The sequence below is a fragment of the Frankliniella occidentalis genome, unplaced genomic scaffold, assembly GCF_000697945.3.
Source record: "Frankliniella occidentalis isolate FOCC.00 unplaced genomic scaffold, Focc_3.1 Scaffold9, whole genome shotgun sequence".
NCBI lineage: Eukaryota > Metazoa > Arthropoda > Insecta > Thysanoptera > Thripidae > Frankliniella > Frankliniella occidentalis.
In genome coordinates, this window is record NW_026267139.1 from 985,088 (window position 1) to 1,007,384 (window position 22,297).

At 43.4% G+C, this 22,297-nt stretch overlaps 6 protein-coding genes across 8 annotated transcripts in view; 4 read left to right on the forward strand and 2 right to left on the reverse strand.

Annotated features, from left to right (window-relative positions):
* Positions 1-5,511, forward strand: part of LOC113204067 (transient receptor potential cation channel trpm) — a 25,100-nt gene extending 19,589 nt beyond the window's left edge. For 2 of the 3 annotated variants that reach the window (XM_052277306.1, XM_052277308.1), the window contains 4 exons: positions 20-366; positions 1,033-1,068; positions 1,362-1,565; positions 1,976-5,511. In XM_052277306.1, the coding sequence (XP_052133266.1) occupies positions 20-366; positions 1,033-1,068; positions 1,362-1,565; positions 1,976-2,396 (1,008 nt within the window). In that variant the 3' untranslated portion in view covers positions 2,397-5,511. The remainder of the gene's footprint in view (positions 1-19; positions 367-1,032; positions 1,069-1,361; positions 1,566-1,975) is intronic. The other variant, XM_052277307.1, reaches the window with a different exon arrangement.
* A 414-nt stretch (positions 5,512-5,925) lies between these two features.
* Positions 5,926-8,381, reverse strand: LOC113204036 (probable 26S proteasome non-ATPase regulatory subunit 3). Its single transcript, XM_026419033.2, has 2 exons — positions 8,225-8,381; positions 5,926-7,602 (listed from the first exon to the last, which is right to left on the reverse strand). Exon 2 carries the CDS (start codon positions 7,587-7,589, stop codon positions 6,087-6,089), a length of 1,503 nt encoding a protein of 500 aa, XP_026274818.1. The 5' UTR covers positions 7,590-7,602; positions 8,225-8,381; the 3' UTR covers positions 5,926-6,086.
* Positions 8,382-8,447: 66 nt separating this feature from the next.
* Positions 8,448-9,665, forward strand: LOC113204038 (probable 28S ribosomal protein S26, mitochondrial). Its single transcript, XM_026419035.2, has 3 exons — positions 8,448-8,788; positions 8,897-9,158; positions 9,242-9,665. Exons 1-3 carry the CDS (start codon positions 8,544-8,546, stop codon positions 9,476-9,478), a joined length of 744 nt encoding a protein of 247 aa, XP_026274820.1. The 5' UTR covers positions 8,448-8,543; the 3' UTR covers positions 9,479-9,665.
* A 67-nt stretch (positions 9,666-9,732) lies between these two features.
* Positions 9,733-10,540, reverse strand: LOC113204039 (bublin coiled-coil protein). The gene is made up of 2 exons (XM_026419037.2): positions 10,366-10,540; positions 9,733-10,087 (listed from the first exon to the last, which is right to left on the reverse strand). Exons 1-2 carry the CDS (start codon positions 10,502-10,504, stop codon positions 9,909-9,911), a joined length of 318 nt encoding a protein of 105 aa, XP_026274822.1. The 5' UTR covers positions 10,505-10,540; the 3' UTR covers positions 9,733-9,908.
* A 231-nt stretch (positions 10,541-10,771) lies between these two features.
* LOC113204059 (DNA excision repair protein ERCC-5 homolog) lies at positions 10,772-16,234 on the forward strand. Its single transcript, XM_026419058.2, has 11 exons — positions 10,772-11,056; positions 11,238-11,413; positions 11,483-11,685; positions 11,761-12,016; positions 12,105-12,336; positions 12,410-13,617; positions 13,701-13,799; positions 13,889-14,102; positions 14,178-14,432; positions 14,523-14,710; positions 14,801-16,234. Exons 1-11 carry the CDS (start codon positions 10,969-10,971, stop codon positions 16,106-16,108), a joined length of 4,227 nt encoding a protein of 1,408 aa, XP_026274843.1. The 5' UTR covers positions 10,772-10,968; the 3' UTR covers positions 16,109-16,234.
* Positions 16,235-18,462: 2,228 nt separating this feature from the next.
* LOC113204065 (sorbin and SH3 domain-containing protein 1) overlaps positions 18,463-22,297 on the forward strand; it is a gene marked incomplete in the record, with an annotated part of 111,520 nt that continues 107,685 nt past the window's right edge. Inside the window, 1 exon segment of the mRNA XM_052275827.1 lies at positions 18,463-18,477.

The following is a 22,297-nucleotide window of genomic DNA, read 5'->3' on the forward strand; positions in this document are numbered from 1 at the left end:
TTTAAAAAAAATATTTTAGAGCGAGCTGGAGACGCGCTTCATGCGAACGCAGTCGCAGTCGGACGGGTCGGCACTGCCGCCGGCCTATTTCGCTTCCAAGCGCCAGCTCAGCCAGACGCACTCGGAGCCCGAGGGCTCGGAGGCCGGGCTGGCCGCGGGGCTGGCCCAGGGCGGCGTCGGCGCTGGCGGGGCCGGCGGCAGCGGCTCGGGGCTGCTGCTGGCCGGCAGGGTCGGCAGCTCCAGCTCGGCCGTCCTGCTGGAGGACGCCGGCGCCGCCCCCTGCGTCACCTGGGACAAGCAGGCCCGCGTCATGGTGCTCCCCGCAGCACGCGCCGCCCTACGCACCATGCACACCGAGTACACCAGGTAGGGTGACCACCAGAGCTACTAATTTAAAAAAATTAATTAAACTTTTAAAAAAATGAAATTTTAAAAGAATAATTACCTTTTATGAATGAATTTAAAAATTAAAAAAATAACCATAATTTAAAAGTTGTAAGGTATTATTTTGGTGCTTGAATTTTACAAAGTTGGAAATTATCTCGTGACTAGAGTCGCCTATAAATGGAAAGCATTTATTTAGAGGGAGTGTGTACCGCAAAAATTAATATTGATCTTCTAGTATGGAAATGAGCATGTTCTCTCTCTCTCTTTAGTGCATCTGTGGCGTATTCAATTTACAGCCGTCTTCTTTCTCTTTTCGTCATGGCCTCTCTGTTGGTTCCTAAGCATATTGTCTTGACTAACTTTGAAGTAACTGGCATTGGACTGCTTTGATAATAGCCAAAGTTATATATTAATTTACTTGTTGGACTTCTTTCCGTATTATTTTGCGTATCGTAGTATGCAAAGTAATGGGCCTAATGTTGATTATTCATCTCTTCCTTTTTGTAGGCTGGTCAACAGAGGGGCTTGCAAATATGATGCGTGCACTTATATCTCACATATGGACTTTTATTCTCTTCTTTGCTTCTGATCACTCTTAAAAACTTCACACTGCTCACTACTTATTTTCTTGTCACATTTTTCAAGATTCAGAAATCAATATGGTCCCGGACGAGGTTTGTGGTGAGTCTCATTCTCTTTCTCTTTTTCCCTTTCACTCTTTGTCACCGAGTTCTTCCCTCCCTCTGCCCCCACCCCCCCTCCTTCTCTATCGTTTGCTCTGTTACTCTCTCTCTCTCGCCCCGCTCCCCCCCCTTTCCCCTGCGTGCGCTGAGCCTGAACTCTATACCGTTGCCATTATTACCGCCTGCCTTTGGACTACTTCACGATCTGCATGGAGGCCTGCTTGTCGTTTAGCGCGCCGCCCCGCGCCGGCCCCACCCGCACTGACCCCTCGCTGCCCTCCTTGTCTGCAGCATCACCGACGAGCTCGAGACCGTCTGCGGCCTGCTGTCGCCCTCCCGCACCGAGACCCTGTCGCTGGCGGACGCCGGCCACCACCGCGTCAGGCACGCGTCCGAGATGTCCAACCCGGACATGGCCAGGTTCCTGGAGAAGGAGACGCTGCGCGACGCCGAGGAGAGCGACTACCAGCTCATGAGCCACCTCATCCAGCACAGGTAGGCCGACCTGCCTTCCGGCCTCTGACCTCCAACCCCCGACCGTTGACCTCACCGTTGACCTCCATCATGTAACTTCCGACCTCTACCCCCCCCCCCCCACCCCCGACCTTTTGCCTCCATCACCAAACTTCCAACCTATAACATCCGACCTTTGACCTCCGACGTAAGGGATCTCAGAACCATTCGGTAAATTATGGAAGTTCGGCGCCTGCGAGACTCGGGGTAGGCCATCCCGCAATACCCACATGCTCTGCAGACAAGAAACTGTCTACCTACTCGGCGCTTTGAGAGCCAGCAGGGAGGAGGTTCAACTAGGCAAGGTTCTGGACAGCGAATGACGGACGTACTTTCTGGATGACCCCCCTAGCGTCCTACCTCTAACCCCCTCCGGACCTCCGCTCCCTCAGGTACCACGGCGACGACGAGAGTGAGCACGCCCGCCAGCTGGACCGCGAGCGCTTTGGCAACAATGCCTTCTTCCTCACCGTGACGGACGAGACGGTGCTGGACCCCGGGGCCGGGGTCGGGGCCGGCAACGGGTCCGGGACCGGGGCGGCGACGGCGACAACGCGCGCGCCCGGCGACACCCCCGTGCGGCCCCTGCTCCGGAGCACGGCCATCGAGGGCGGCGACGCGGGTGCGGCCACGCCCGACACCATCACGCCGGTGTCCTCGCCCGTGGCCTCGTCGCCGACGGCGCCCACCACCACCGCCATCGTCCACAAGCCGGGCGGCGGCCGCGGCGGCGCGCCGCCGTCGTCCTCGTCGTCGTCGTCCTCGTCCAGCGTGAGCAGCTTCCCGTACGGCAACACCGAGACCCTGTGTTGAGGAGGAGACGACTAGCTTTATTATTATTTTTTGGCTGTGAGTTGAGTAGGAGAGTTCAAGGGATTTGCCGTGAGTATCTCGTCGTGTTGGCTCTCGATTTCAATTCTGTCTTTCCCTTTTGCTCCCTCACATTGTTCTCGTCATATCCAAGCTTGTCTTAAATGTGTAAAATGTCTTCCAGGGGAATTGTTTACTTTATTTATTTTGCCCTTTGACAATGAGCTTGTGTTGTGAATCTCTTTGGCCAACCAAGTAACTCAGCTCATGTTAAATGTTTACTAGGATTTTAAAAGTTATGAGGTCGGAAAGCTAAAGTTGTTTGGAGGTAATTGGGAAATAGGAAAGAGACGGGCTTAAAAGAAATTGGGGAAGGGGAGGGGGGGCTGATATACCTTCTAAATGCAAGGTAAAGTTCTAATTGAAAATAATTTTGAACTCTCAGTGTTGTCTTTCTCTAAATTTTATTCTTGAAGTTTTTACTTCGTTTTTGTTTTAATTTATGTTATCTGTGCTGGCACAATATCTCAAATATTTTTCCCAACATGGCCTAACTATACTTAATTCTTAACGAATGATTTAACAAATGATTATAGTCTGACATCTAATTTTTTCATTTTCTCCATGTGTCAACTTTTCAAAAATCCCTATGATGGCCTACTAGTCTTCATAATGACTATCATATCCTTAATTAATCAGGCTACTATCACTGTAGACCAAATTTATTTACTTTAATGATGTGTAAGTTATTACTACCTGGAGTGCTGTGTAGATTGGGCAAATTTCAGGTAATACAATATTCCATATCACATTTACCTATATTATGGACGTTGTCTGTTATTTCTTTACAATCTTTTGGGAAAGACAATATAGCTTATGCCTAGTCAGATGAAGTTCATTTTTGTGTGTCTCTATCATATTCATCAGAAAGTATATATCATGTTACATATATAGTTATTTAAATTTTTATTCTTGTCTTTGTATCATTTTTTCTCTGAAGCAGACTCTTTTGTAAACACGCTTTGTGGCAAGTAAAAATCTTACTTGTTTTTAACCTTCTGTTTCATCAAGAATTGTCAAAACTCATCCCTCTTACTGGACAATTAATAAGTGTATGGCTGGTTCATAATATTCGTGTACTGTCAGGTGTTATTCACCTGAATCTTGTCCTACGAACTCTTGTTACGTATCTGTTTGCAAATGAAGTTTTCACCAAAAGTGTTAAATTTTTAAAGATTAACCATTAACTGTGCATCTATGTGTATGAGTGAGCCCTGTAGAATAGGAATTGGCTGTGAATACATCAGTTATAGGTTGTTAGTTGTGCATGATGTTCTATGAATGTGATTCTGGCCTTAAACTCTTAATTATTGGAAACAAAGCTGTCACATGTCTTCTTTATAAAATGTCAGCCATCTTACAGCAGCTACATTTGTTTCCTTCACTTGGAGTGCTATGCTTATGAGTTCAGTAATTTGTGATAATGGTCTTAAAAGACAGAATTTATTTCATACAAGAGTGCAGATAGGTAGTTACATTTTCAAAAAAAGAAATTCAGTTAAGTGGTTCATGAGTGAAATTGCTGATGTCTTGTTTTGAGGGGTTCCAAAGTTACGGTGCTTTTTGTATCTAATTGTTCTCCTAAACAAAGCTCTTGTTCAATGTGCCATATCTTATTGACAGCAACTGTGCTACTTGGTGAGCATAGGCTGTAATACGCAAGTGTCCTTTAAATAAGCTTCATCAATCTGGACTCCCGTTAATTCAAGTACAGTACTATAATTAGTACTGTTATTCATTTACAGATTAGTGCCAAATAAGTAACATAGAGTGTCTTATGATACTCTTAAAAGGTTTTTGAAAGACGGAGTCCGATCACCTCAAAATTTATTGTTCTCAATGTTTGTACAATTAATTCTTGTACCTGTTAAGTACATGCCATAATTCAAGTATGGTTGTGAGTTTGTTTTTATCATTTTTTTTCCATATCAACTTGCATTGTGTTTTCATAAATATGTATTCGTAAACTTTTGTCTGGGGTGTCTTCCGTATTACGTTTTTAAAAATAAGGATTTACAAGGATTGCATAAATATCCATTAAATTTGGTTAACAGTGCCATATCCTTCATTGTTTTTAATAAGTTTCTGACTTAATGTATTGTTTACAAGGCAGGAAGTGTTGCTGGCAATATTAATATTGTAGGTATTCAATTAATGTTTATACCGCTTTTTTAAAAGGTAGTGTTTGGTTCAATCTACCCTTTTCATATCAGCAGTTTTATGTTCCTTGTAAATGAAATGTTTTTACTGTAGATATATTTACTGTGTGAATCATGAAATATTGATTATCATTTGAATACTATCTCTACTGCGATCATCAATATCACTAAGCTCCCTTATCTATGTATATCCTTTATCATAGATACTAGATATTTTTCATGTCAACACTACAGATTTTGTCCTTGTACTGTCTGAGAGCTCAACATAATACTATCAGTATTTAAATTTTAAGCAAATATTATACAATGTGATTTCAGTCAGACTTTTATTGATCTGAATCCACAAAAATCCCAGCATCAGTTTGTGAGAAATCTCTGACCTCTTGTTATTTATCGATAAAACGCTGAGTTCTGTCTGAATGAAATATATTGAATTCCTTAATCCATACTTCTGAATGATCATGTGTGATCTGTGATTAAGTTGGTGTAGCTTTAAGTTGTTCCCATGGTCAGTCATTTTAGTTTTGTAAGTGACATATATCACGCATCTGATCATTGAAACTATCACATGTGCATCAGTGTGTTAGATTTTTCTCCTGTAAACATTTTATTTAAATACTTACTGTTAAAGCAGTTGTTGAGAACACTACAGGCGTATTTAGTTTTGTGAAACTGAAGTAAGCTGCCTGTTTACCTAGCTCTCTCTCTCTCTGTAGCAGCTGACAGAGCTGGATTTACAAGACCGAATCCATTCTGAGAACATCATCTTTATCTACTTGGTACAAACTGGTTCTTAATGTGTTTGAGGCAAAGACCTTTTATGACCTGCATGTAAGATATCTTGACTTCTTTTATGCCTGTCACTGTGTATTTATTGAATGAGACTGTTCTCAATTGTCTTCATGAATTTCACTTTCCCATCAAAGTAAAAGAATTAAAAAATTGAAGAAAAAACAAAAAAACAGTTCACTCTTTTGACACACTTAACAGAGAACTTCCTAGTGGAGAAATCCAATCAAGACCTGATATTGGAAAGGCTGGTGGTGCACAGTAAATTTAATTTCTACTGTTAGCAATGACTTGCAGGCTAAAAAAAATGTGGAATGGGCTTTTAACTGGTTCCATGGAACAAATTTTAAAACTATTAATCTTTGTTCTTTTAAGATAAGGTGTGCTTAATTTTATTTCTAATTTATTTTTCAAGAAAACCGTCATTTTTGACCACCTTGTTTTTGACCGCTCATCCATTTTCTTCAACAACTGAGCACACTCTAGATCTATTACTAGTGATATTTGAGAGTTAAACAACTTAAAACTATCTAAGATATTTATTCCAATTTTTTACAAGTTTGTTATTTTGAAATCATGGAAAAGACATGTTACTCATCTGGCTGAAAAACAATAGAAATTCCTTAAGTTGAAGATTTTAGTGTACCAATGTAAGTAAGAATGTTATAAGACAAAATCTTCACGTTCAAGGGAAGCCATCATCATCCTCTTCAGCCATTTCCTTGGCAAGTTCCAAATCCTGCTGCTCACGTTCACGTCTCTCTTCAGCAGATTCCAACTCCTTTCCATAAGACTTGGGAGGATATCGCATAGCTTTAACACTCTGATTATGAAGATCTAGACAAAATGAAATCCTCTGATGGAAGGCTAGCTGTGGCTCTCTGGTGCAATAGATGTCTGCACTTTCCTTGCTTCGCATGTACCCTTTTTCAGGATCAAGGGTAGCTTCTACCACACCATCACGGATAGCCTTGGCAACAATAAACTCTGCATCCTCAGGGGAGTCAAGGCCAAGTTTTTTCGCAATGTCAGCTGGTGAGATGCGCGAGTAAGAAAGACCAATGGCCCGGATGGCTGTTTTGATGACATTGTGTCTCAATCTCAATATAAGGGTATAGGTATGGTCAACTCGGAAAGTTGAGCCAAAATTCTCTAGAACTTCACCAAATCTTTGAAGGTTGCCCATTCTTACAGCTTGAGTAAGCTGAAAATATGGTCCCAGAGATCGGCGCAAAGCTGCTTGCCTGAATATTTGCCTCTCAGGAATATCACCAAGGAGAAGTTCGACTGTTACTGCTAACTTCTGAGCAGTCTGACGGAAGCCAACTGCAGCGTGTTGAGGAGCTTTGCGCAAAGCTTGAACAAGGTGCTTGTGAGCAGCAGTGTATTCCAAGCGTGCTGCCTTGATACGACCCAAGTAATACAGAAAACGAGCCCATTCATTGTTGCTTGCTGTTTCAGGGTAGTTGCATTTTGAAACCAGTTTGTCAGCTTGGTCATAGAGATTGTACTGCAGATAATTTCGGAGAAGGCAATTAATTAAGACAGCTTGTCCTTCAAAGTCATTACGCAGAGTAGCAGTACGCAGTCTTGCATGGAAAAATCCTCTGATCTTCTCGAGCTGGTTGATAAGCTCATAGCTTCTCATATGGTAAAAATAGCACTTTGCAGCAATCAGGTCACATGTGCGCCTATTTTGATTCATTAGCTTTGCCATTAACTGCTCTGAGCACTGCACGGCTTCTTGATGTTTACCAGTATCTATGAGCCTCACCAACACCAACAAATTAATGTAGGCATCAACCTCAGGCAACAAAGGTGTTGTGGAAGGCTTCCCACTGCGAATTTTCTGACTTCCTGTAGAACCATCAGTGTCCATAGGTTCATCTACGTAGGCCAGGAGAGCTTCACGATCAGCAGAGGAGTAAGTATACAGACTGGAAATGATACTTCTCAGCACCAGAGCATTCAGTTTTCTTCTGGTATTGGGGAGAGACCGAAGAACTCGAAGAATGAATCGTGGTTCCTTGGTCTGAATGGCCTTTTCAATTTGTTTAGCATGTTCTCGGATGTCAGCAATGCTCAGAAGATCTACATCTTTCTTGGAATCTGTTGATTCAGCATCTGTAGCAGGACTGTCTGCACTCTTCATCTCGACATCTGTTGAAACCTCCATGGCAGCCACCATCTTCAACTCTTCACTGTGACATGAAAGATAAAGAGATATTGTTTAATATGTGCACTCTTAGATTAAACTGGGAATAAGAGGAAAATTAAATTTTTAAGAAAGAAATAACACATTGATAAAAAAAAATGTTTTTGGATACATTTAACAAAATAATTCTTTCTAAATGGATGACTGAACATCTAACCTCCTTGACCATCTTAAAATTTGAAAACATTTCATTCCTAGATGACTTAAAAGGTTTGGATTTGAATGCAATTTAAATTGACCATTGGGGGTTACAAGTGATAACATATATTGTCCGCATAATGATTATGGTATGTATGGTATGGTATCGAATGGCACTTTATAATAAGTTTGCTGACTTGCTGACTCACAGACATAACCTACAAAAACTTCAAATTTTCAATTTTATTGAAAAGGAACAAAGAAAAAAGTGAGCAAACTTGACAACTAATGTAAATTTCAATTTTTTCACCAAATACAAAATGAACACCACATGAAATGATACTACAGTGGTCATACAGACGAATGAGAGGTGAAAATGAACTGTCAAGCTCCCATTCACAATAAACCTGTTTTCTAGACAAGTATGCCACTAAGCATTTGTCCACCCTGAACAACAGAGAATAAATTACCTGCAAACACCAGTTGTGGTACAAAAATGGGAAAATCGTCGATTTTGGGTTCCAAAGTAGAAAAATGCCGACTCGGAACAATGACCCACAAGAACTCAAACGCCAAACGTCAGATACATAGATGGATTGTCCAGTCGTGGAAGATGGAAGGAAGAACTGTGAGGTGTGACGTCAGCAAAGTCAGCTTGTTATGAAAAAGAAATTTTCTGTCGAGTTTCTCATACCACCAGCAGACGAGAATGGTTTGAGGTTAGAGGATTCGTTTGTGTCCACTGAGGAGTGTTCAGGCTTTTGCTAAAATCGCGTCAAAAGAGGCGTAATGCTTCGCTCGGGGCCGCAAGTCTTGAAGAGGACAGCTGTATCAATTGGTTTGGACGCGACGGCGGCCCAGCATGCTGTGTGCCTTCAGCAATCGAGAGGGGTCCGGCCCCGAAAACCCTGGGGCTTGGGCTTGGCCAAAACCAAGTGGTTTAAAGTCCCAGAAATGCCCCAACACGATCCAGATGAATGGGAAGAGTTGAGCAGGCTTGGACACCGCCACAGACGTTTCGTTGACTCAATAGCGTAAGCCTGTGTGGATAGTGCTTTGAAATTTGATTCACTTGCCTGGTTCTCTTGCACAGCGAGGTTGGTCAATGTTGTTGAGCTCTTGTTTTTGTTTCACTTTTACAGTCAATTTTGTAAAGAGGAGAACCAAAAGCATGCCGCAGGTAGTGCTGAAGCAGGTCAAAAATCTATTGAAGAAGATGCGGAATGGGCGGAAGGTCTTCTGCGTATCAAACAATGGAATGAAGAGGTAGCTGCTAAACGCAACGAAAGATTAGCACAGGAAAGGAAAATGAAAGAGGAAGAAATTCATCAAAGAATTCTAGAGGAAGAAAAGCAACAGGAGCAACGACTTCAAGAGATTGAGGAATATATCAGAAAGGAGAAGGTAGGAACTATTTTATTAGGTGTCAGTTCATACCCTTATTTATCCTACAATGACAATGTTTAATTCAACTGTTTGTGTTATAGGAGCTTTCCGTGTCTTATATCACTCCAGACAACATTGACAAGACTATTGAAGATTGTTTAGAAAAAGTGACAGACTACAACTGGGCTGTCGATGTAAGGGGCAGAAAATATGTTGGCCGTTTTGTCACTGCCTCAGGTGAAGAAGAATTACCAGACTCTGTAGAAGTAGAAGAAGAGAGCCTTCCGCCCCTCTTCCAATCTTCCCCTACAGGATCCTCCTCCAGCCGATCATCCTAGATATCCAAATATGAGATACAGAAATTAAAATTGGAATTTTTGTGATTTTTCTTGTTTTGTAGAAATTCTTGGTATTGTTCAACTGCATTTATGTGGACTCTTCTCAACTAGGGGTGTTGTGATTTTCTTTAGTGCAGTTTCTTTACCTGTTGTAAGTTGTTGTAAATATATGGTGTCCTCTCCTCTATCAAGCAAACTTGTTATTTAATAATAATCCTCATCGTGCAGGTGTTGGTCAAAGAAAAAATTATTGCTGTGTTTTTAAAATTTCTGTTTATTTTAATACTGATCACCTTATAAGAATTATAATTGTAACAACTTTTAAATGGAATGTTGCCCATGAAATAGCCAACTTTGAATAACAATTTTAATGAGAGAAGGATTCAATTTTCCCATTTTTAAAAGATAGATATTTCATATACATAATGTCTTACTTTTTGTCAGCTGTTTCCTTTAACTTTTTTTCTTGCTCTTCTTTGAATTGCTTTCTTGCCGCTCGGTTCGATTCAAGCAAATCCACTAATTTTGCATGAATCATATCGTTTTGTTCTTCCAAGACGTCCAAGGCTGAGTTCAGCTGGTCCATTTGACTGTTAAGTGCTGCAAATTCTAGAAATAACAGGCACTTTCAGCTAAGTGATAAATAAAGAAGCAGACAGTGTGAAAACTTGTCAGGACAAGGTTATGAGCCCTAAGTAGAATTTCAACATGAAGCTTTCTCCAGGTTCAACATCTTCATTGCACACATTCATGGCAATAAAGTATTTAGGCCACAGTATTACATAAGACTGGGAAATTGGAAACATCAAACGAAAGTAAAATAAAATCCTTAACAAGATGATCCTCTGACATCCACTATGGGGGCTGCAAAACAAAGTAAGACAAACCTTCTGGGGAGATGTCATCTTCGTCAGGATCGTCGTTAAGTTGTTGTTCTTCATCAATCTCTGCTTCATCTTTCTTGTCATCTTCCAGAATTAATTTGTCAACTCCCTTCGTCATGGTGTGGTGCTTGTCGTCTGCCATGAAATATCATGTGAGTATTGTGAGAGAAAAGAAGAACATCGACCTGTCAAATTGCCAGGCTGGTAAACTAACCAACAAAAAGAAATTGAACTAGGTAAACCTGACAGATCAACTGAGAAAATAAGATACTATACCTCATGCTCAAAATTTCACGAATTCCATTTAAAACTTAGGTTTTGGTTGCTGTTCTGGGGGATAGGAATGTAACTATTTCTCAACCATTTTGGGTTTGCAGTAGGTAGGTCTGGTTCCAAGTTCTTGTTCTTAGTGTTCTTTTCTCCCTTTCCCCTTGTTTGTTTTTGTTTGTAGAGTTGATGTTGAATGCTGGAGGCTGGAACTTCTTGCTGAAAGCCCTCTGTCATGTGTAGTTGATGATGATTTATTGAATGGATGAGTGAATGATGGAGTGAGTGATCAATGACATCTGTATTATCTCCAGTGCTTCGCTCAACAATCAGTTCGTCATGGGTGTACACGGACTCTGGAAGCTTTTGGAGGCTGCCGGGAAGCCTGTACCCCTTGAGAGTCTGGAGAATAAAGTTTTAGCAGTCGGTATCCTTTAATGATTGTCAGATTAAGAACAAATGTAGTACATCTGTTGACAGCATCAACCCAAATGGAGAGAGGTTCTTTCGTTAAATTTTCCAGCCATTACCCAATTGCATCATGTTTTGCAAGTTAATTATTCAGTATTTAGATTTTCTTCTGGTAAAGTTTCCTTAATGGCATAAAGATGTTTCCATTTGGTTGCATCAAATGATGAAGGGTTATCAGGACTCCAGGGGCGCGCCTGTTGCCAATGCACATCTTCTTGGGTTGTTTCATCGAGTCTGCAAACTAATGTTCTACAAAATCAAACCTGTGTTTGTGTTTGATGGTGGTGTTCCCCTTCTCAAGAAGCAAACCATTGTAAGTATTTCAATTGTTGTTAATGTATTTTTATCACACCTAGATCTTTATTCATTGATTTATTTCCAGGCTGCCCGTAGGAAACAAAAGGCACAAGCATCTCAAAATGCGTCGGAAGCCAAGGAGAGGCTCCTAAAAAATCTTGCCAAGAGAAAAGCAGTTCGACAAATGCTTCATGGATCAGAAGTTCCTGCAGAGACTCAGACTGATATTGCTCCTCGAGAGGACATGTTTGAACTACCTCCTCTACCTGAAAATGCACTAGATTCGGGGTAGGTGCAAATCTTTCCTAATTGTAGTCCCTGCCAAGTGTAAAGTACCTTCAACAAATTTAATGTGCTCTTTAGATCTGAAGATGAGACTCAAGAAAAATTGAAAGCTTTCATGGAGAGTAGTGAGTTGGCCAGTGATAGTGATAGTGAGCCTGATGTAAAGCCCAGCAGCTCCCAGCTGGCACATGGATTTAAGGTGGATTTGCATACTCTTGATGTCCATAGTGAAGAATTTCTTTCGCTTCCTCCTGATGTCAGACACGACATTTTGAGTGATCTAAAAGAAACAAGGAAACAAAATTCGTGGGGTCGTATTCACGAAATGCCAGAGGTAATTTAATAAAGAGATGACAATTATGTATTCACATTCAATCGTATGTACTCTCTTATTAGCATATCCTCTTTTTTTGTCTGTCTAGGAATCAGGTGAATTCTCCAATTTTCAGCTTGGTCGTCTTCTGAAAAGACGTAATGTACAAGTGTCATTGGAACAAGCTGAAAAGGAGATGGGTGGAAAAGTAATGCGAATAAACGAATTACAAGAGCTGATGGCTGCGCAAGGTGTAGAAATTATTGAGGACAATACCGTTATTGGTTCCTCTTCCCAAAGAATTGCTTCAGACTCTAAAACTCGCTTTATTCTTTGCAAAGGTATATAGCATACACATGTATCATTTGTGTTATCCTTAAAATTTGCACTAATGTTAAAGTTGCAATTTTACAGATCCCACTGGCCCAGCCCAAAGCACTCAACAATCTGATTCTTCAAAGACTGAAGTAAAAGAGGTCGAAGAAACTGAAGATAACCCATTGTACAATGAACAAGTGGAATTCATTGCACAAATGGCTGAAAATATGATGCAAAAAATTGTCCAAACTCAGCAGGAAAAGCATGTAAGCCACGAACTGGTACCTAAGAAAGCTAAAGCATTCACTGAGACTAGTAAAGAGGAGCTTGAAGGTTTACCAGACAAAATACTGTTAGATAGTTGGTCTGATGATGATGATGATGATGATGTGAACAGTATTGGATTGAGTACAGTTAAAAATCAGAAAAGAAAATCGGAAAGTATTTCCTCTGATGTTGAATCAAAGCACAACTCAAGTGATACAAGCCCTCCTCAAAAGGTCTTGATACTTAATGAAAGTAGTATTTCAGACAATGAGGATCTTGGGAAAAATTCTGAAACTAGAACTCTCAGAGATAATGAATCACAAAACAAATCTGATTCAAGTACTGCAGTAACTGGCCAATCTCTTTTAAGTGTAGATGAAAAGAATAGAAAAGAGAGACAAGGTGAAGAAAAGAAACTTGAAATAATTGTATGCCCAGGAGAAAAACCAGAAGATGACATATTTGCAGACATCTTTCAAACCAAGCCATTTGAGAATAAAGTGGAAAAACAGAACAGTTCGAAAATCAAGCCAGTAGTGAAATTAGAACAATCGTTTGATATAAACTCAAAACAAATGAAAAATCATAAGAGTGATTCCCAAGAATTTGTTAGCTCCATTTCTGTTTCAAAGAAGCCTCTAGAAATAGTTATAAAAGCAACAAGTGCCCCAGAAGATGACATTTTTGCAGATATCTTTAACAATGATCAAACTGAGATACTCACTTCAGTAAAGATAGAGGTTGATTCTAATAGTGAACCTGAAAGTTTAGAAAAAATTTCATCCAGCGAAAGTGAAGGTGAACAAGAGAATATTGGACCTTATCCCAAATCTCACTCTGATGCAAGAATGGAAGTGATGATTAAAGAAGAGGATAACAATATTGAACAAACTGATCATCAAAATGTAGCTCTAGGAAATAATGACTTAGGTAGTATATCCTCTGAAGAAGAGTTAGACTCTGCTGAGAGGATTTCAATTGCACCCCCATTGTCTCCAAAATTACCAACATCATCATTAGATTTAAATACAATGGAGGTAACGAAAATCACAGATAAAGTACCATCACTTTAAGTAGTGTTCTTTAAAAAAAAATCTCACTTGTAATTGACTTATTTCAGGCATCTCTTGAAGCAGAGAATATTGATCTTGAAAGAGAAAGGGGACGGCAAGAACGCCTTGCAGCAAGTATCACAGACCAGATGTGTATAGAAGCACAGGTAAGACAGGAAAAACAATAAGTTCTTGTCCTAATAAATGTTGCCTTTTATGCCAATTTTTTGGTTTTTATCTAATTTTAATTTTACAGGAGTTACTTCAGCTCTTTGGCTTACCTTACATTGTTGCTCCAATGGAAGCTGAAGCTCAGTGTGCATTTCTTGATGCAATCTCCTTGACAGAAGGTAGCATAACAGATGACAGTGACATATGGCTTTTTGGAGGGAGAAAAGTCTACAAAAACTTTTTTAATCAGAAGAAACATGTACTCCAGTTTACATCAACCAACATAAATCATTACTTTAGTAAGTCATACTTTGTGCAGTGATATTGTGCTGCATATCATGTCATGTCTTCTTTTAAATGTCCTTTGTTCTTAGAACTTTCCAGAGAGCAGCTCATACAACTTGCTCTGTTGGTGGGAAGTGATTATACTACAGGGATTCAAGGCGTAGGTCCAGTAACAGCAATGGAAATAGTTGCTGCATTCCAATGTAAAATAGAATCTGATCCCATACAAAGCGCCTTGAAAGGGTTAAGTCAATTCAAGGAATGGTGGAGTTCTGGTCGTCCTCATAAATCAAACAACATGAGGCTACTGGACAAAAAGTTAAAAAATGTCAAATTTTCAGAAGGTACAGTATGTTGTCTTTTGCTGGCAACACATCTTTAATTGTACTCACCATAGCCTGTAATAAATTGTTCGTGAAAATATATTTTTGTAGGTTTCCCAAGTCAAGCAGTTGTTGAGGCGTACTTACGTCCCTCGGTGGAGAACTCTGAGGAGACTTTTTCATGGGGTGCACTAGATTTACCAGCCTTAAGACTGTATGCAAAGTCAAAGTTTGGTTGGACTGTGCAGAAAACGGATGAAATTTTATTGCCTGTCTCAAAAAGATGGTCATCTCGAGCTGTATGTTATGTTTCCATTATATATTGAGAAGAGTTAACTCTGAATTTCCAACTCAAAAGCAGTCTTATATTTCCTGTCTGTCTTTTTCAGAGTCAGCGCTCAATTGATTCCTATTTTAATTTTCAACCTCATCTGGTTGAAGGCTTGAGCAAGATGAGCAAGAGAGTTCAAAAAGCTGTTAATTTAATGGGAAATGAAGAAGATAGTGACAGTGTTGATGATCCTGATCCAAAACCTACAACCTCAACAGCAACAACAAAACGAAAACCGTCTTCAAAGAAACCACGAGCATCTAATAACACAAATTCTAAGAGAACCAAAGCCAAAAGCAAACGTGTGGCCTCTGATAATGATGAGTCAGATGTAGAAATTTCTGATAACCGTGGTCATGAGGCAAAGAGTAACTCTGATACTTGTGATGAGCTCCCTGTGAGGGCCCCTTTAGTTCCCCGTGAGAGAACTTCTACAGGAGTGAAGAGGGTGGGTTTGAAATCTTCAAATAATCTTCAAATATCATCCACTCAAGGGGAGTCAAAATCGACAACTCAGTTTGAAAATTTGAGTGAGAGGAAACAAACCTGTGGTAGGCAGCTCTCAAAACAACCTGCATCTAAAGTGAGTTCTGACGTTGAATCTGATGACGAGCAAAGTGCAACTTCTACAGCAAGGCAGAATTCAAAGGGTCTTCAGAGGAAGAAAGTGCAAACTCGCAAGAAAAGTGACCAAACAAAGAGGAAACAATTTAAAAATTTTGAAGAGGAAGATGTTTCAACAAAAACTGCCCCCAGAGCATCTTCCACAAAGATCACTAATGCAGTGCCAAGTGGGAGTGGATTGTTCCATGATTTGCCTGGTTGTAGTGGGAGTGGATCTTCCACAGGTTTTTCAGACAGGCCTAGTGTTTCTGCAGAAGGAGCAAGTCTATCTTCTGAACTGGCTGCCTTAACAGACATGAACTGGGAAGAAGATCCATGGGGTGCAGAGAATGTTTCTGAGGCTGTTCCTGAGCCGCAGCGCCCAAAAGTATTCTTTGGAGGTATACGTCCAAATAAGCCAAGGAAACCAGCAAGGCCCAGGATCCCAAATCCTGTTGAGGCTGCGGATGCAAGAGGTGTTCAGCCAGGGTGGGTCACTCGCGAGCGTCTGGAAAGCAGAACTGCCTTTGTTGATGATTTGGCTCGCAGAAAGAGAGATGACAGCATACCCCAGAGAGAGAGGGATCAGAAAGCCATGGAGGAAGCCAAAATGAAAGCCATTTCCGTGGTGAAGGCGGCTGAAGCTAGAAACGCCACAAGACTGTTGGGGAGACAACCATCTAAGCGAGGAAAGGGAAGAGTTAAAGTGACAAGAAAAATACTTCCTGAACACAACCTATCAGAAAGTAGCAGTGATGATTGAAATTTATAACGAGAGTCTACCCCGAGTACCTGTACTGTTCCAGTTCCTGTATAATGCTTATACTTCAAACATTTCATGTGAGTGAAATAAATGCTGTGTCAATTATAATAGTAATTTTCAAGACTGTATGATGTATTATTTTACACAACCCAAATCTTTTGCTCATTATCAGTATTGTGCGTTGGGTTTAATTTACCAACGCCAGTGGAAAAGGTGTTGGTGGGGAGGGGGAAGGCCGGCGTCGTACTTGCACTGTACTACGCCGACGACGACGGAGGGAGGAGGGAAGTCGAGCCGGCACGCGCCCGGGGAGGGGAGGGGGGCTGTCGGCGGGGAGGGCTTGTCGGTTTGGGCCCCTCGGCTCGGCCCGGCCGGCCCGGCGCGGTGACGCCAGCCCCTCCCCCCTCCCTTCCCCCCTTCCTCTCCGACCGGCGCCGCGCCGCGCCACCCCTCCCCTCCTCGGCCCGCGCCGCCGAGCAGTCAGCTGTGACGGTCCGCGCGAGGCGGACGTTGTGTGTGTGACGGCGCGGTGCGGCGCGAGCGCCGTGTGCGTACGCGGTGTGTTTGCGTGTGACGGGCCTACACTACACACACCGGCACCGTGACGTGACGCGTGACAGTCGTGTTTGTGCGGCGTGCCGTGTGACTGACGGGCAGCCTCTCTGTCACACGACCGATCGGTCACTAGAGAGAGGCGCGTCGTCGTCGTGCCGCGTGTGCTTGTTTCGTGTGACTAAACCGTATCGCGTGTGTTCTGTGCTGCTGTGACGTGCTGTGTGACGAACTCGTCGTCGTCGTCACGGGCCTCGCCACCTGCGAGTAGTAGTGCGACAGTGTTGTGCTTGCCTTCCGACTGGAATACATTGTAAACAAAACAACAACAACAAAGAACACCGGCGGCGTTGTCGCGTCCGGCCTGCGGAAGTACTACCACACATCAAGTGCAGAGGGAGGGACGGAACCCTTTCGCTGGAAGTAGGCAACCTCGTCGTCGTCGTTGTCACCTTCGAGAGGCTCTTTGTCGTGGCATCACTCTCGGTGAGTTTTGTTCATGTAGTGTTTTTGATCGGTCAGCTAGGTTTCGCTGGCCGGCCCGCCACCCGAATGTCTGCCGTCTCTCGCTTGCTAGGGTTGGATAAGAGCGACAGAGACAGGGGACAGTCGTGTTTTTGGAAGTGGGAAGAAAGAATTAATATTCGTGACATTTTGGGTGACTTTGTGGCGCACGCTGCAGCTGGTGGTACAGTGTGTAGACCGGACAGAGGCCGAGGTAAGGTGGGCGCGGGGTGCCGCCCTGCTATAAATTAAAATTGCACTAACGTCGATCCGATGCGTCGATTCGACCTGGTGGATTCCCTGGGATTTGAGCGACTACTTCACGCGTTTTTTCGAGCAAATGTCGATGTCGATCGACTTCAATCCATTTCTGCATGGATGCTGCGAGTGCAACGCCATGTCGTGTGCCGCGGCTACTGAACAGGCACTGACACAGTAAACGGGGCCCTAAAACTCGGCGCGCACTTCCGGTCTGCAGTGGTTTGCTGCTGATGATTCCTCTCTTTCTCTCTCTCTGTCTCTCTCTTTCTCTCTCTCTCTGTCTCTCGTGCGCGTGCGTGGTAACCGAACAAATTAATGGAAAGGAAGTAATTGGTCCGGAGAGGGCTGCGTCCAGTCGTACTCGCCTCTCGTGGCTATTACAAGAATTAAGACCTCTCCGAAGCATTAGGACTTTTGCCCCATTATCGCTTCGGGACACCCCCCCTCTCCTGTCTGCTTAGTGCGTGTCTGCGCCCACACGCGAGGTCACGCGTGCCGTCGAATTTGCTGTCGGATCGAGAGGGCCGGCTATGGGCCGACTGAGCGGGCGAGTACGGGTTTTAAAGTCTGATATTTTTTTACGGAAAAATGTGAAACTTTTCCAGATTTTTTTGAAAAAAAAATGACAAAATAAGAGATTATTTTCTACACAAATTCTTGAGAAAGTTCCCCAAAATACTTTTCCGGAAATTTAAAATCCCTATCCCTAGGCGCGAGTCGTGCAAAATTTTCCTGTGTATATTGAAGGAAAGATAGCCCTCCCCCCCCCCTTTTCTCATCCCCTATCCACTTACTGACGCCCCTCGCGCGGCAGCTGGCAGCTCTCAGTCTTGCGGGTGGTATTTTGTATTTTGCCTTCGGGAACGACCCCTTTGAGGGCGGCCGCGGTGGCTTCCGCAGAGCCTCTCGGACTTGGACGAGGACCACATGGCAACGGGAACGGCCTCGCGGGGGATCCATCCGCCGAGCACGATCATTCCCCGGTAGTGGTGTGGAATCTGAAGCGAAAGAAGAAAGAAGACCAAGAGAGCGGAGGTCACAGGCAGTCACAGGTCGATGAGTTGTTTTGTACCGCAGACAGGTTTAGAATCGGACCGGGCCTATTTGGCAATAATTCCCGCTGCGAAATAATTTGAATGCACTCATAAATAATTGCTATATTATTCGAACCGAAATGTTTGACTTGGCGTGTTTTGTCCCTGTCCCTATTGTCCCCGGTAAATATCGTGCGCGCAACCTTTTGCGTCCTATCCGCCTTTCCCCGCTTTCTTCTGTTCAACCCCAATAGTCGTCGTCGTCTATTTGCGTCAAGTTAGAGAGGGGGGGGGGGGAGTGTGCCCGAGCGGGTCGGCCCTTTTCCTTTTACTGTCCAACTCAGGCCGACGCATCGCTAAACACACCGAATTATGCGGTATCAGTCGTTGCGCGATGGGGGAGAGTTGTGGGTTTGGTCGCGCGAGTTGAGCTTTGCGGATGAACTATGTGGATTACCGTGCTGTTGCGATATTTAAAAAAAAAATGTTTCCATTTACAGCAACACATTTTATGAAAATTGCAATGCTAATGGCATGTTTCGTAGTCGTTGTGAAAAATATCGTCGTAAATTTTCAAAAGAATTGTAAACTCGAATTATAATTTAAGTTGTAAATTTACGACAACACGTTTTTTTAATCTCTGAGGGCAAGGGACTTGAAGTCGATACATACTGCATGTATTTTTACGATTACAAATTGTAATTTTACAACTTGCGTCAAGGAAAATTTTCCTGTAAGCCTACCAACTTTTTTCCAGTGTTCTGCTTTTGCGTGGTCTCAATTTATGATTAAATGAACCCCTTTCCTCGTCGACTCCGTCTTTCCCTTTGCATGTGTCTCTGGATGGTGCAAGTAACGGGTACGTGTGTGTGAGTGTGTGTGTGAGAGGGAGGGAGGGAGAGGGAGGGAGGGAGAGAAGGGGGGGGGGTCTTCCGTTTTCCGGCCCTCTGCACAGGAGGGGCCCTCTGCTTCGGTGCGAGGGGCGACACTAAAGTCGTAAGCCCGCGCAGTCGAGGAGAACATTAGACAATATGTCCGCTGGTCGCGGGGGGCAGCAGACAGGGAGACGGCCGTCAATGAAACCATCCACGGGAGTGAAAAGTCGTCATGCCTCGTTGGACGAGAGACAACACCCCTTTGTCCACTTTTTCTTTTCTTGTCACCGTTTTCTAAAACAAAAGTTTTGATGGTTTAAAAAAACAACAAAAAAAAAAACACTATGTCGATAATGAATAATGTTTCAATTTTGCACACTTTTGCGTGTCTCTTGAAGGAAATGACCCACCCGTTGTAATCATCACGACAAACAGTTTGCGAAGTAGAAGTGTGCGGCCCTGCGCACCGGTTGTGGCTTCGCGACCCTCCTCGCTGTCCGGTGAATCCTTTTCGTTGGGGTGGAGTCACGACGCTCCACCTCTTATTTGACCTGGCACTCGCCCGACAGTCGCTGCTCACAGCCAGAGTCCGTGGCGATGGCGTGGTCGGTTGGCGGAGGGCGAGCTAAATAAATAAATAAATAAATAAATAAATAAATGAAAAGGTGTCACTCTACCCCCTTTGTATCTCACCTCCTCGCCCCCCTCTTGCACTGACCCCCTCGAAGAAGACGCTTCACGGCGCCTGGCGGGTAGGCAGCACCATGGGTTTCGTAGTGCTCCGGTGCGCTGCGGGCTTGCCTACCTGCCGGCTCGCAGGCGGCCGACGTGCTCCTCTTTTATTTATTTCTTTTTTTTTACCTCCGTTATTATTTGTTGTATTATTTTGCGCTGTTACTTATTAATGTACAGTCAGTGGCCCATATTTCGGACATGAGCCCTAATTTCGGACAAAATTGGGTCTTTGGCTTTAGGCGACCGTAAATCCGATAGTTTTTCACCAATTTCAATTTCCGGGACGTCAAATGAAAGGTGAAAAAGTCCTCTTTAACATACAACTAGTGCGGTCCCAATCAAACTTCTCCCCATTGAACGGCACGCGCTTAAAGTTCAAAAACCGCTTGTGAAATATGTGCGACAAAAATCTTTGTTCAACTTCTCCTGGTCAGCACTGAGGTGCCGTGTAAGATAGAAGTCTAGTTTTTGGATGTAGTATACTAGCACTATTTCTGAGCTTACTCCATTTTTCGGATTGGTGATACGGACCGTCGTTTGGTTTCTGTGGACAAAATACGAAAAGGCCCCAATTTCGGACACTTTTGAATCGGCCTTCCGTTCCTTCATAAGGTACCAATCAAAGTCTTATCTTTAGGTAATCACATCATTTGACGACCCTTTGGGCCAAAATTTCGTCGGTTTCCCTCTATCTCTTATAGTTTTTGAGATATAGCACAATTTTAAGTCTTTTTAAAACTTTTGCGCTTTTTTAAGAATTTTAGATGCAAGCATTGTTGAAAACGCCTCTGAAAACCCTATTTCTGAACCAAAAATGTCGTACGAGGGCTTGTTTTCATCGGAAGAACCCGCCCTACCCGCCTGTATCTCTAAAACTGTTTTCCGAGCCAGTACATGAGCGGCAAACGGTTTTGTCCGAAATTAGGGACAGTTTGTCCGAAATTAAGAACCTTCTGTTCCCAATTTCGGACAGAACATTTCGGGCTCTTGCAGGCAAACAAATTCAGGTATGAAACTTTGCACTACGGGAAAAGGTAGGGCATAGGGTCTAGTTTCTTCATTCCCGCGCCGAATTTCGTACTTCTAATAAGTTAGGAGTTATCAAGAAAATGCGACGAATTTCGTCCGAAATATGGGCCACTGACTGTATCGTATTACATGATGGCACGGGACAACTGCTTTCCAAACAATAAGTTTTGTAATTTTCCCATCACTGTGTCATCGAACACTGTTGTGTAGCGCTCTTTTTTTCTGCATCTGTCTGTCTGTCTGTCTGTCTGTCTGTCTGTCTGTCCGTCCGTCCGTCCGTCCGTCCGTCTGTCTGTTCGTCTGTCTGTGCCCGTGTGTCTGTGTGTGTGCATGAAGGCACGTGCCGCCGCTCGGGCCGACATGCGGACGCATCGCATTAGAGACTTTGCGGTCTATTTGGCGCGAAAATTGGGAAGATGGGCAGCAGGGCAGCTGGGCTAGGGGGGGGGGGGGGGCGTCCTTGCGCTGGTTTTACCTGCCGGGAGAGTGCTCTCTCTCTCTCCCTCTCCCTCTCTCTCTCCCTCTCTCTCTCCCTCTCACTCCCTCTCACTCCCTCTCTCCCTCCCTCCCGCTCATCTCCCGCTCATCTCCCTCATCTTTATTAAACCCCACGTCCAACATTTTCGCCTAACGAGGGAGGAGCCGACCGATGATACCTCCCTGTCTCCCTTCCCAACCACTCGTGTGAGCAACCGACCGTGCGGTACGGTGGGCCCCGGGGGGTGGAAAAAGGGCCGTGGACTTCATGGCAAAATCGGGCAAAATGCTTGGAAAATTCTTGGAAATTTTAAGAGAATTTTAGGTTTTTAGCAAGGGCGCAATTTTTCCATGGAAATGTTTGGGAAATTCTTGGATCACCTTTACAAAATTGTCGGATTAATTTGTTTTTTTTTAGGAAGATGTTTGAAAAATCTTCGAAGTCTTGAAAGGCTTTGGTGTCTTGTAATATCCTTCTTGGTTCTGTGTGGTGAATGACCCCCCGGGTCGTTAGTATGAGAATGTGAGCTGCACACGACGCGCGCGGCACCATACCCGCTGCATGACGCTCCTGGATGCGACGGGTTAACGGGGGAGCGCTAAAGAGGAAGAGAGACACAGAGAAACAGAGAGAGAGAGAGAGAGAGAGAGAGAGAGAGAGAGAGAGAGAGAGAGAGAGAGAGATCGCTAATTGCTGCGCTCATGGCCGGGCCGTGCCTTGC